The 14,802-nt window shown below is 41.7% G+C and overlaps 1 protein-coding gene across 1 annotated transcript in view; it reads left to right on the plus strand.

Moving 5' to 3' along the window:
- The window catches only part of LOC311252518 (adiponectin receptor protein 2-like), a 30,623-nt gene that overhangs the window by 12,154 nt on the left and 3,667 nt on the right, over window positions 1–14,802 (plus strand). The window contains 4 exon segments of the mRNA XM_084345715.1: window positions 2,389–2,460; window positions 2,669–2,944; window positions 13,379–13,546; window positions 14,602–14,773. Of these exon segments, the coding sequence (XP_084201841.1) occupies window positions 2,858–2,944; window positions 13,379–13,546; window positions 14,602–14,773 (427 nt within the window). The 5' untranslated portion in view covers window positions 2,389–2,460; window positions 2,669–2,857.

Raw genomic sequence — 14,802 nt, forward strand, 5'->3', positions numbered from 1 at the left:
AACCAAGCGGACTGTTCTACTTGATACTTGACTTCACCCACTTAGTCATTATATACACTCGAACCCGACTGATCCCAATACTGATACAGTGAAACATTCTGATAGCGATATATTGCCCAATATATGCACATTTTATGCAATGATCCCTCAAATGTGGTCATCAATCTCTTGTGATAAAATTAGAATAAGCTTAACAATGACATCACCAAATGATATAGGCTTTAATGGCCACAATAGTGGTTATTATTAATCAAGAATCTCAATGTGTAAATATTTTGAGAAAGAAATAGTCATCCCAACAATATTGTTGCAATATTATTATCAGGGTATTTGGTCAAAAATATTGTGATAATATGCATTTATAAAGTGCTTATGAGCAATTATCGTACTATTATTTTAAGGCCATATTGCCCAACCCTAGAAGTATGTTTCCTATTAATATCTAGTTTTTCGTACTTTTAGGACCACTTTTGGTTGTAGGGCCATTTAAAATGATTGATCTATTGTTATAGAATAGTTGTAAGTAGTTGTAGTAGGGATTGTATTGGTTTGGCTCTTTTATATTGTCGTTATACAGTTTCATGGGTATGTTATTCATGTAGGCTAGGTTGTCTTGCAAAGTAAATGTCCTGTCCAAAAATGAAAACCCATTGTAACTACTCTGTTTGTATCCGTCACTCACACTTACAGTCTAGATGGATAAAGCTATTTCAATATGATGATTTACCCATGCTCAGATGCAGTCAGGTGCTGAGCAGCAGTAATGTGAAGAGGCCAACTTTCTATCGCTGTGAACTCTCTGAACTCCATTTAGTTTGATCCCACTGATGTTACAGTAGAGTAGGTGCATAAGTGCTCACTTGTGGCCACCACTGACCTCCTATGTAAAATAAGAAATTAACATTTGCTTTCGTTTAATGAAACTTAGCTAGTTTATGTGTATGAGTCTTGAAGGTGTTACTTTGTCTTGTACTTCAAGATCCATTGCAGCTCTTTTGCTCCTTATGTGCTTAAAGCAGCCTGTTTACAAATGTCTTTAGCAGTTAGTGTGTATGTTCACAATAAGTGTATGCTCAGGTGTGTATGCACATGCCTTTGTGTTGTCTTTCCCCTTGAGTGTGTAATCCACTAATGTATGTTTGTTGTAGCACAGGGGAATGGTTTAAATGAAGTGGTCCAGTGCTCGGGGGCATGTTCACATGGACTCGGCCTCTCAGGAGAGCGCCATCGTGTGTGTGTGTGTGTGTGTGTGTGTGTGTATTTTAGAGGCTGACACACACAGAAAACTGATCTCAGCAGCAAAATATATGCTGATATGAATGTGCAGCTGCAGTTCTCATCATTTGCCCGACATTAGCACTGTGGTCGCGTGAGTGTTTGGAAACAAGCCGCTGTAAAAACATGCAGATATGAATGGGTCGAGGTCAGGTACACATGAGCTTATTTATCCTCATGAAGGCCAAATGTCTGCCAAGGATAGAAAAGTAAACCAAGGACGCCTTCAGTCACCATGCTTGCTCCAAGTTTAGGTTGCGGTCCTGGAAAGACTTTTTTTCAGTGGAACCAGAACTTTTGTGAGACTTTAGTTTAGTACGACCTCCCAGTCAAGTGGAATTTTCCCACCTTGCTCTCCATTTTAACACTGCCTGACACATTTTTAATGAGGTGATATGGTGTTATAGTTTCCTGTAAAACTGTGCATAGAAACAGTGAAGTGGTAAGATGGAAAAAAAAAGGCATTCAACAGGGAACACAGCTACTTCCTGTGTGTGCATGTCTTGTTCCTGTCCTTGACACTTTGCTTGTCGCTAAGCAACTTACCATGACAGCAACTCTGCAGCTCCTAATTGGCTGCCGGTGTTATTAGAGACGGTGTTAGAGACCTTGATACCACAGAGAACTTTTTGAACAGCGAAAGAGATCGAGCCATAATTCAGAACAGCTTTGAATGAATGGACTGCAGTAGCGACAGCACATATGTTTGTCTTGTATGGGGATTGAACCTGCAACCTTTTAACTACAAGATAATGCCTCCACTATCATATATTTAGTCTGGGCAGTTAGGCCCAAATAGAAGACTTCCCATTGCTTTGGCTTTGATGTACTGTATATACCAAGCTTAATTGCTCAGAATGAGAGCAGTTATGTTATTACAGGACTGTATTTTTTTACTGTTTGGGAAATTGCCCCACAGGATTATCTCATTACTTTACTGTTGTAAGAATATGGTCTTTAAAAAGTTATAATGTTCTGCATCTTTCTTCTGTTTTGTTTCAGTTTTGCTCTGTTTAGATTTTATTACTGTAATTTTACATTTGAGGATAAACAAAATCATGGAGACTAACTTTTTTCCCTCTTTTTGTCTTCTCTATTTCTTTCCTTCTCCAGCTTTGCCCTATAAGGTCCTGAGTGAAGAGACTAGACCACTGCAAAGACTACAGCCTCCTCAGTAGAGTCCAGGTTGGTCACCTATCTTATATATATGTCAATTACTCTATTAGTCCATTAGTTGATCAAAATAAAACTAATCTATTTTGATAATCGATTCATTGTTTCAGTCAATTTTCAAGCAAGCACAGAGTAAAACTTTTGTATGCCTGTGGATTGACAGGTGTGTAGGTGAAGACCAAGGATAGACGAACATTAACATCCACCTTTTTCTGTTCAGACTGACCAGGTTTGGTCTCATCCGGGTTCAACCAACCCCATCCATCAAGTTTTCTGTCTTTGGAGGCCGGTCCAGCGTCTCAAGCTGGACGGAGGAGAGACGAGCGGGGCCGAGGGCCCGGCCTTCGTGCTGCGACACAGAACTTCAAACCTCGTCGAACACACGACAGATCGTCAGCCTACAGATCCCATGAGTCCCCGGGAGAAAGCAGACACGTTCACCTCAGGTCCCTCAACCAGTCACCTCAGCACCTCAGAGTGCCCCTCACACAATGGGGTGAGTACCCAACACACATGCTGACATCTGGTTGGTTCAGAGCCATATGGCGTGGTGTGGCTCGACTGGTCACACGGTAAAACTATCCCACCAAAGCACTCACACCCTCACATTAATAATTAAATAGGTGGTGTATACAGGGATAGCATAATATTCTGTAACTGATGCTGACCAGCTTTCTGTGTAATAACACAAGAATAAACATAAACGATATACTTGAGGGCTTTTTTTCTTTCCAGAATCAAAATCTGGACCAATGCATGATGTGAAAGGGAATTGATTTAATTTTTTCAGTAATTTTGAAAAGCACAAGGCTGTGTAGATGTCGATCATTAGAAACAGTAATTAGCATCGCAGCTTAATCACTCGTCCACAGTCTGTTGCCTTTGCTTGTGTGTATACAGCTTTTTAGCATAACAGATCAAAAAGTAGATTAAGTACCAAAGTTAATTAAACATTAGGGGACATAGATAACTTGATCTCAACAGATTTAGATTCAAAGTTGGTTTACTGGGACAACATGTGAGAGTTTGCTTGTTGTGTGCCTTTTTAAAAGCACTTCATGGTGGTGTTTAGTTCTACTTTAATGTCCTTGATGGGTGAGTTATCCTTAAAGCCTTGAGGTTAAAACACAGAAACATAAATACATAATAAGTAAATACTAAGTAAAAACAGTGACACACTGCACTCTAGATGTACCATAACCAGAGCAGTTGCATGTTTAGTGCCTTGCTCAGGGGCAGAAAGGGGAATATGTGATCAGTTGCTCAGGTTTTACCAGCAGCAGGTTCTTGGAATTTGATTTTGCATGGTTTGATCATGAGCCTGGTCTAAAGCTTTTCAACCTCCGCTTATTATCGACAGCCTCGCCACCTTCAAGGCTTCTCAAACTCTGCGATGAGTCACTCTGTGCTGTAGTAATTAGCAGTGCATTATGATACGGTTGGCTCAGCCTCGCCTGATGTTCAGTTTTAGTTCCACTTCGAAGTGATGTGGATATTGAACTTGTGTGAAATTCACGGCTCCTAAAAATAGGCCTGTTGTGTCTATACACGGACGTCTTCCTGGAAGGAAAGCAAACATGTTTACCAAAAGAATTCTGTGTGATTAGGATCCCATGAAGGCAGCCAATCGAACTGATCAAACAAATGTGCCAGACACTCTCCCTCAAAGGCAGCACTTGTGTTCCTGTTTAGACTGTCTGGGTGTGTGTGTATGTGTTTGTGCGCGTGCAGACAAAGCTGCCGGGCTGTTGTTCAGTGTGAAAGGCAATCGGCATAGAGCCGTTGAGCTGAAACACAATAGTGTTGGCGTGTGTGTATTGTATCTGCTTGTGTGTGCGCCCTTTTTACCTGCTGAAACACAACACTGATACCTGAGAGGACGCAGGGGGCCCCCTGGCCCCGCTCGTCTCTCCCTGAGCAGCAGGGCCAGTCTTCAACACCTCACAGGCTGCCCTTTGAATTTTTCAGCATTTATGGCAGGTGTTGGTGAGAGTCTCGAAATGTGTCTGTGAGTGTGTGGTGAAGCTTTGGGGTTTGTGTCGCACATCCTGTTTGCCATCAGGTTGGATGGGCTGCCTCTGAGTCTCTCTGGCAGTTTGATCTTTTGGTTTTCTGTTTGAATTTTGCGTGAAAAGCGACAGGGATATATACATATATATTTTTTTAACACAACTTTTCATTCTTTTCAAGTTTCTTTCTTTTCAGACCGTTTTGAGCTTGTCCCTATGAGATCTTTCCATGTCTTTCTGATCAAACCTCACACTTGCAGAAAAGATTTTTTGTCATTTCTTCCTTTATTTGGAATCACATTAAAGTAGCACCCTTAGTTATAAACCTTTACGGAGAAAGGTTGTGATAGTAGATAACCATCTTTGAAAATGTCACAGCTTCACAATATCCTTTATCACACATTATTATTATTAGTTATAATGGCCTCTAAAAGTTAATTTCACAAGATATGACTTCCTTGTAGACATGGAACTTGATATAAACCTGAAGTGTATATAGTTTTAGTCACACTCCATCTTTTCAGCTGTATACAGTTTAACTGAAGAAAACAAACATAAAACACGAGGTGTTTTTCATTTGAGTTAGTATTATTAATACATTTAAACAAAAGCAAGGTGTTTCAGAGAAGTAAACATTTACCATTACACCATTAAACATTAAAGGGGACATTATGCAAAACTGACTTTTTCTTTGCTTTAGTATGTATATTTGCGTATCAGGAGTGCCTCCCCACCCCTTAAGCATGAGTTTCGACAACTAAGTCAATATTTAGTACCTGCTGGAGTCAGGAATTGAGTCTCAAAACGAGCTGTTTGGATTTCACCCGGATTGTTAGGTAACAGTCCGGTTGATTTGAATAATCCAGCCCTCTGGCTGGCTATCTCCTCCCACACTACGCCAGCTACCTGAACGAGTATCCGCCATTTTCTCGTTCTCGCTTCGCTTGTTCTTCGCTTCACATGTGAAGTTATCAACGTTGAACACGCAGAGGAGACGGTATGAAATTGTCTCAGTTGTTAGTGGACGGTGAGCTGCTGTTCCGCCGTGAACACGCAGAGGAGATGGTATGATATGGTCTGTTATTAACAGCCAGTGAGCTGCGTTGATTAATCAGCATGTTGTGCTAAAGGACAGTGTGTTAGATGCCCAGGAGTAACTTGGCAGTCGTACGACTTACTGTGTGTTGGTATACACACAGCTAACGCTACAGCTAACTACGTGTGTAGCGTTAGCTGTAGCGCTAGCTGCTGGCATGAGAGACCAGACCTGAGAGTACCAAAACGTTATCTGCAGTAAAGCAATCACTACTTTGTTTAGGAGCTGGAGACAGGGGCTACCTGCTACATGTCTGCTGTGCTACTATCAGTTATATGCAGGCACGGACACAGAAAAGCTGCGTCACGCTGTGTATTGCTCGTTGTTGTTTTTTTTTTTTTTTTTTCTCAACTTTATTGAAAGTTGCTGTGTATCGCTCGTTGCCTTGGTCACGCGATGCCATCCTCACGTCTTCCGCCCGGCAGGAAGAGGTGGGCGGCGCACGCAGTAGCTCATTAGCATAAAAGGGAAAGGCACTCAAACAGGCCGCTGAGAGCAGGGCTGTGAAACTGGTGTGTAAACAACCCTGCTGTGCTCAATCCTTCGCTTGTTTCGACCAAAACATGTTACTAACATTCCATTTAGACATCAAGGACCCATGTCAACAAGCAGAAATGAGCATAATATGTCACCTTTAATGTTTCATTAACAATATCATACAAGTCCTCTATAGATGGGGTGTCTGGCTTAAGCCATCTTTCTATTTTGTTTTAATATTTGTAGATGCTGAATGAAGAAGCCCAGAAATGGAGTTCATCCCAATTAAACTTAATTTTTGTCACTAATTCAGTATAAATCAAAAAGTATTAATTTTTGTAAAGGCCCTGAACAAGTGGTAATAACTGGCTTCCAGGGAACAGCTGGAAGATCCTGAGTGATGTAGAAAAGACTCAGCTGTTTACCTGCCAACAATCCCAGACTGAAATATTTGATATCAGAATAAGATGCTCAGAATTGTCGTAAGACCAGACCATTACAATTAAAATGTGTCATAATGAAGTTATAGCGTCTTAAACTAACACTATGGTTTTGCATTGGTAATCCATCCAAGTGCCAGACTTCCAGTCCAACTGAGTGTCTTATACAGATTGTTTAATTCAATTTAGGTGATTAAGTCTTAGAGGAATTGAGGACAGCATTAGCTGAAGCTAAGTCAGTTTCAATTGAAAGTTTGTGCTAATGCAACTAATGAAAATTAGATTTTCAGGAGAGTGGAGAAAAGAACCCAATAAAGTCTGACAATGTTAGCCTGTCTTTTAAGAGGAGTTTAACCAGAACTCCCGTGTTTTTTACTCAGTAATCAGACCAAAGATACTTTGCTGTACACATGCACCTTAATCTGAAACAAACTGAGAGGAAGAGGAGAATGTCAGCCAAAAACACCAGCTGTGGAATTTTATTATACGCACTTCTCAACCACCAAACAACAAAACAAGGGAAATACCAATAAACTCTGAACAATGCTTTGAGATTTTGGGCCTTTGCATCCTCTGCACATCCTCTCTTTGTGCCAGTATTTTGCATTGACGTCCAGCCTCAGGTGGATCTGACATCCAGTTTCACTTCCTCTTATTGTACCTGTCATCTGCCATCACATGAGAGCATTCCTGCTATCGTACATGCATTTAACCCTCTGACAATATAGTGAGGAATGCTGCTGTAATGCTGACATGCTGCAACATTGTAGCGGCCACAGTGGAATGAGGAGTATGAAGTTGATTATGTTTTTAAGAATGGAAGGGATAGTTGAGTTTACGTGGATTTAAGTAATGGATAGTTGTCGATAAGTAATTGGAGGTAACATCCTACACATGCCAGCAGAATTTCAAAAAATCCCTCAGAAAGCTGCCAAGATCACCATGCCCCTTAGGCTTTTAAAATCTCCCAGCACTGCAGGCGATACCTGGCCACAGTTTGACATCCATTCTCTCAGCCGTTGATGCAAGACAAAAATCAACTCTGAGGCGGTTTCAAACAATGAAGAACCTTGATTTAGGCCCTCCGACTGTGTGCAGTATGATAAAAATCTGTTACTTTGTTGCCACGCTAATGCAGATTTTTCATGTCCTCCTCACGGTCACAGCCAAGAACAGAGGGAACAGTTCGTCTCATGGCAGCCTGAGCTGAGTGTGTTTTTCAGTGTCCGTCGTGTCGTGTGTTTGGAACACACTGTCTGTTTTTTTTTTAGGGTCTTGGCGCGTTTTCCAAATTGTTTTGGTCCCGAGAGAGCATTGTGCGTGCGCGAGTCACATGTCGAATCTCTCCCCATCCATGCTGTGCAGGGGTTACAGTGTACAAGGGTGAGCTCTTCCCTCTTTGGTCAGTTATAAGTTGTCCGGCTGTCATTGGTCAGCAGAGTTTCAGCTGTGTTCTTGTTGGCTGGCAGCCGTTTTCCTGGATCCCGCCCACCACCAAACTGCCAACATGTGACTTTGTTTATATTGAGGCTGAAGTTCCATGTTTGCTGGAGATTTTTCCTCGAATGTCTCCCCTCCTTCTTCGCTTCCTACGCAAACTTATCTTCCATTCACTGACTGAAGATAACTATTGAGAGCTGAGGAGTCCTCTTAACGCACACACAGACATACAGGGTTTCAGGTGTGTGTGCATGTGAACAGTCATTAGTCTGCTGAAAGCCATTAACCAGGCCTACATACAGAATGGTTAATGAGTCTGAGGGGAGCTGGATATATGTTTTTTGTGTGTGTCAGTGTGTGAGACAGGGGGAGAGATTGGTCTTGAGGGGCTTTTAAGAAAAACTGCCTCGTTTATTCTTGAGCAGATCGGTGTCTCGAGGGATTTCCTCGTTCCTCTGTTGTTCTCGTGTCTGTATATCATCCAAGACTGGCTGCTTAGCTCGGGAGTGTGTGAAACGTGTTGGAAGTCTTCATGCTGTTGTTTTTATTCTTTACTTTGTCCTGCAAACACACTTTTCCTGTAAGTTTTTCCTGGGTACTTCATCCATCATCTGGTTTTGCAGCTGTAGCTGACCTGCTGTTGTGTTTAATACAATGCTAAATCATTACTGTAGTTTTTCTTTTTGTCTTGAGTTGAAGCACTTGCCCCAAAGTTAAATAAAACCCAGGCCTGCATGATTATTACTTTATCGACTTATCATACATATCTTAAATTATCAACCACCTTGATATTTTTTGTTAACAGAGCCTGAGAGTCCACTTTATTTGTTATGGTTGCGTGATTTTATTTAATTTATGTTTTATTTATTTAGGATATTTTAATATTTGTTTCACATTCAAATTCCAGTGTGGGTGAACTTGCATTATTATGCTATCTTTGTTGCATGAAGTTGTTTTAAAATTACAATGATTTCTTCTTTAACTATATATCATCCAACTAAAGTAGTTACTGTGACAGGCCCTCATACACCTTAGACCATAACATAACGTGTCGGTGTATTAGGTTTTGTTAACTCGTAAACATAAATTTAGTATGAGCATGTATGACCTTATTACACAGAAGAAAAACAACATTCACTCTACCACTTCCTTCACATTGCCATTTGAAGAAGAGTGCAGATGAACCTCATTTATGAAAAACAGCCCCCCAGATTCATGCAAACTCATCGAATCGCGCTGTTGAAACTTGCCTGTAACGCACTGATAAGGTTAGCAACCCTCTTATCAGACGTGCACTCTACTAAGGTCATACACACACACTACAATAAATTCAATTGCGCTTATGGGGAATTGTGATCAACTGTTTTTAATTTCTGACAATTGATTGATTAATGGAAAGAATAACCATTAGGTGCAGACCTTGTATATCATTTCTCTGCATGTTTACTTATTGAGCAGCAGTCAGTTCTATATTTTAATATGGGATGTGGGTATTAACATCATAACAGCCGACAGAGTTTAGCCTAAAGCAGATATGGATTGTTTGAGGTAATAATTCTCCAAACTCCACCCAAAGACCAAGTGTTTACTTTGAGATAGCTTGGTGGCCGTTGTCGGCTTTAACATGTTAACAAGTCTGTTTGAATACATTTCCGGAGTTCCCTCAGGCGACTCCCTGGAAATCTGTTCTTAGAAAAATGGGAACAGCGCTCTGCTGAAGTATGACAACAACTGAGATCATGATTACTCAACACATGTGACTGTGGCTGTGAAGCCAGTCTGAGCTGCGCTGACCTCCAGACTGTTTTAGCCATACATGATGAGCTCTCAGAGCTGAGGATGGACATTTCCCAGAGGGATAGGATCATATCCTTAACCACCCGCATGCACACTTTCACACAGAGCGAAATTTGACTCCTTAACCCCTGTTGTAATGACTTGTTGGAGACTGGGAAGGTTGAGTCACGTGTGGCCGACATAGTGCATTCATCCAAGGGGTGTGTGTGTGCGTGCCTGAATGTAAGCACATTAGTGTGTTAGTGATAGCCCATGTTTCCAAGAACTTTAAACAACTTCACTCCTACAGTCCTTCAGTCTTTAGTTGTTATTAGATCTGATTACAGCAACCTCAGCTGAGCAGTTTGCAGCCAAACTCTCTGGATCACCTGCTGCTAAACCTCAACACTGTGGCTTTCACAGTCTGGATTGAGTTTAGTGCCGGCAAACAGATGTTTCACATGAGAAAAGCAGTTTATTCTCTGTCTCTCAGGCGGGCAGCTGATTGTTTTCAATGTTCTTTCCTCTAAATATCTGCAAACTCCCAAGCTTCCTCTTCACAGTGCAACACCAATACTAAGCACACATATTATAGCGATCAAGGCAGGAAATCACACTGTGGCAGAATTAACCAACTGTTTTGAATACCTACATGTGGTCGCTGTCTAGTGAGAACCATGGTTCTCTGAAGCATAAATGGTTTATTTTGCTTGTGAGAGTTTTTCTCAAACCATAAAGAAACAGAAATGTTGTAGAAAGCATTTTGTAGCTGCAGAGGGAGCTACGCAAACATGGACAAACGGCCCCAAGTGTGCCACTTGAAGCGGCGTCGTTTGGGCCTGAAAATGACAATAAAAAACAAAGAAGTAAAAGAAAAATGCTGAAAATCTAGGGGTGTGGAGATGTAACAACATTTTTCGCTAATCTAGACTAGTTCAGAGATCAGCACACACTCTTTCTTTAACAGTAACAGTCCGACCCTACCCCAAGAATTTCATTAACCCCTTCTGTCCCCCTATAGAGTATTTGAAGTGTCCATATTTGCTCCTCTCTCCTTCCTCAGCCATGCTAGCTAACCTTGCAGTCACCACCAAATTAATCTGAGCGGAGCTGACAGCTAGCTGGGCCTTCACCTGATTGGCCAAATGGTGTAGTGTATCCAGGACTCCACCTGAAAGGTCAAATGTTTGCCTGCTGAGTGGGAATGCATTACGCTTCTTAATCATCGCGTTTCAGGCAGTCTTTTGTGATGTGTTTATCGTGCACGTTCACATTAGCAAGAAAAAAACAGTAAGAAGGCGGTTTGCAGTGAGACGGTGGCTGATCGTAAATCACTTGAGCGTCCAGGTTGTAGGTTAAATCCTTCCCATTCATCTCTGCCTCTCTCTCCATATCTGTGTCACTTTCTTTTCATACTGTACTACAGTGCTGTGCGTATGTGAATCTGCCCTTAAAGTATTTACTGTATTCACTGCCATCCGATCAGGTGAAGTCTCAGTGCGTATGTGTGTGATGTGTATCGGAGTGTATCACCATGCTTCATTTATCCCAGTATCGTCTGTGCAGGTGTGAAACGTGTGTGTGTGTGTGTGTGTGTCTGTGTGCACACCCATTCAATGATATACAGTGTATTGAGTACACTTAGAGGACACCCTGTTGTCCCCCTGCATGCACACACACACACACACACTCACACACAGAGGTATTCACACCCTTCAAGAATAACCTCACAATCCACAGCGCGACCGTCAGCATCTGGATTTAAGCTCCCACCTACATTACATGCATGCATGGACACACATGAGTGGCCATAACTGACACACACACAAAGACCGCAGAGCGCACGTGACTACTTGGCAGTCGCCCAGATACCCTCTACTCACAAAGTATACTCAATCACCGATGCTTACACACACACACACACACACACACACACACAATCAATGTCAGGTGTCACCTTTATCTCGGCTTTTGAAACAGAGGATTTATGAGAATGTGTTTGTTTTTTTCTCGCCTTCAGGTGTGATTGAAACTGTGCTCGTGTGTTTGTGTCTGTGTGTGTGTGTGAATGTTACTACACACAGCAGCAGCAGACTGAGATTCGCCGTCATGCATGATTAAGCGCAGTCTACACAGCCGTAAGCAGACAGACAGATGTCAGACTCACAAACTTTCGGAACCAGAAAGTGCCCACAGACTTTTTCTGTTCTGACACATGTAAATGTCCACATGAGAGACATCACAGACACACACACACACACACACACACACACACACACACACACACAAAGCAGGGACCATGCGGTTGGAGTGTATTTTGCTGGTGGGTCTTTAAAAATGGGTTAGTCATGCATTATATATACAACAGGACTTCTCTCTCTCTTTCTGCCGTTCTCTTGTCTGTCGTCTCGTGGCTTTTTCCTCATTTTCTCACTCTTGTGTCTCTTTTGTTCCTCACCCCTCCTCCCCTTCCTCCTCCTCCTCCCCCTCCTCGTCCTCCTCAGAACAGAAAGCACATCTTTTCTAATCACTCCTTTTCACGAAACGTGGCATGCGCGTGCGGCGTTCAAGAAGTTTATATTTGTGTTTACATGCATCGACGGCTCTTTGTTGTGCGTTATCAATTTAGTCCACCTGAATCCACTCGCTGCTTCTTCTTCTTTTTTTCAGCATGTGTGCGTTCAGCTGTGTGTGTGGGTCTGTTTGTGTGTCAGTTATGATGAATGACTGTGTATTTATCACAAAGCAGTAGCCATATTAACTCCGTGCCCGACTCCCCAGCTGTGACAGCTATTGTGGTGAATTGAATTCACACTGTCTTTCTAATCTTCCATTTATAAACGAAGGATTAGACAGACTGTGTCGACATCTGTTCGTTAAAAAATTAGCTTTTGTTTTTCTTGAAATATACTCTGGGTTTTCATTTTCGCTCGTAATAAGTCCGATACAGTTAGACAATAAACCAATGAGTGTTGTAATCAGCACTAATTCACTTCTCAGTCTGTTCAAAATTTTAACTTTTTAGTCTTTAACATGTAAAACAAACTGCACATTGGCTCCAATGTCGCGGGAAAAACATGTGAAAAAAAAGCTTGGCTGTCTAGACCTTACCGCTGTTGGGCAGGTTCTTTTATCTCGCCTCATATGAGACCATATATTTTGCTTTATAGTGGCATAAAATGAACAGAAAAGGGGCAATTAAATCGTTAATCGCAACAGTTAATCATCTTAAATTTTACGATCCTGACAGCCCTAATTACAAGGTGTCACAAGACGATATTGACCTGTTTTAAGGGGCTACAAGTCAAAAAAGTTTAGCCCATTTAGCACTGTTTCATGACACTTTTATATACTTTCTGTAATTATTTTAATCTAGAATGTGTGAGCACCTTGTAGGCATCTTAGTTCAATAATCCAACACCTTGCAGCACACACGCCATCACAGTGACACACTGAGATTAAAAAAAAGTGACATGATGATTAACTGCTCCTGTTCATTGCTCACTGGCAATTTAAAACAAGCAGCTTCAGAGTCTTTATGACCACATGGTGCATCACAGGACACAACAACAACATGATTTGTGCTCATATTCCACAGTTTGTTTGTTGAACACCACTGGTCAGCAGATGATCGATGATGAATGTCTCCATCCTGTCCATCCTAACGACATGTCTGTTTCTTGTCTTGTCAGAGCATCCCAGAGTGCGACGAGGACAGAAGAACAGATGAAGATGAAGGAAGAGGGAAAGAGGAGAAGGAGGAAGTGGATGAGAAGGGCAGCGATGAAGGTTTCATGGGAATGACTCCGCTGCTGCAGGCTCACCACGCCATGGAGAGGATGGAGGAGTTTGTACACAAGGTAAAGACCAAATTAACACACAGGTGTACACATACTATAATAAATATCTCCTCTGCATTCTGCTTTTTAACTCATCTGTACTGATGTTTCGGAGCGCCACACTTTTAATGCCACCACCCACTAAACTTGTTAAACTTCCCAGGAGTGATGTTTGTTTTAAAGAGGAAGTTTCACAACAACACTCAGTAAAAGAAACCAATAAAACCATTAAAACTCAATAGAAATGAGTCCTGAGTAAGCGTTCAGTGCTCAGGTTTATTAGTTTTATTTTTTTATGTTCTACTTTATCTCTCATACAGAACACTTTGTGAGTCAAACTGGAAAATATCCAAAAATTTAGCGAGTCAGTCGCCTGCAGAAATCAACCAGTTTCCCAGGGATAAAAGTGTTTTAAAGTGCAGTTTGAGAGTGCAAACTTAATAAAAAAAAAAACACATTATTGGTTTATTTTCTGCCAGAAACTCTCAGAACATAATGGATTTAACAGCAAGTTCTGAGAAGCTGGTTTATGTCCTGTCAGGGTTTTCTTAACCAACTATGTGTCATTATGATCATTTATTATTTTGCGGTCAAAAATAGAAGTAGGTCAACATCAGGAGCTAACATGTCTGCTTGTAAAGTGACACTGCTGGAATAAGCTGAGCACACCAGCTTGGACTAACACACACACACACACACACACACACACACACACACAGTCACACACACTGACAGTGTGCTGAAATTGCAACCAGCAGCTTGTAAATTAAGGAAATGAATGACTGAAGAGAAACTGTCAAAGGATTCTTTCTTTCCGCTCTCTGCCAGATCAGGCTTCAGTTTATTTATTTACATCACTTGACCTCGATACTGTTCATTTGACACTGACACCTACACTACACACACTCGTGATCGCACACTGTACTCCTCTCTTACACACACACACACTCTGAATTCAGTAAACAACCAGCTGCTTCTAATAAAAACATTTTAATGTGGTAAGTTGTCATTTTTTCCTTAAAATCTTCCATCCACATCAGAGCTTATATATGATTTTTGTATCCCTGTTCAATCAGGTGTGGGAAGGCCGGTGGCGCGTCATACCTCACGACGTGCTCCCTGATTGGCTGAAGGACAACGACTACCTGCTCCACGGCCACAGGCCGCCCATGCCTTCGTTCCGCGCTTGCTTCAAGAGCATCTTCAGAATCCACACGGAGACGGGAAACATCTGGACACATCTGCTAGGTAACACACACAAACACACACACACACAC

This window comes from Pagrus pagrus (genome assembly GCF_965226575.1).
Source record: "Pagrus pagrus genome assembly, chromosome: 23".
In the NCBI taxonomy this organism is placed as follows: domain Eukaryota; kingdom Metazoa; phylum Chordata; class Actinopteri; order Spariformes; family Sparidae; genus Pagrus; species Pagrus pagrus.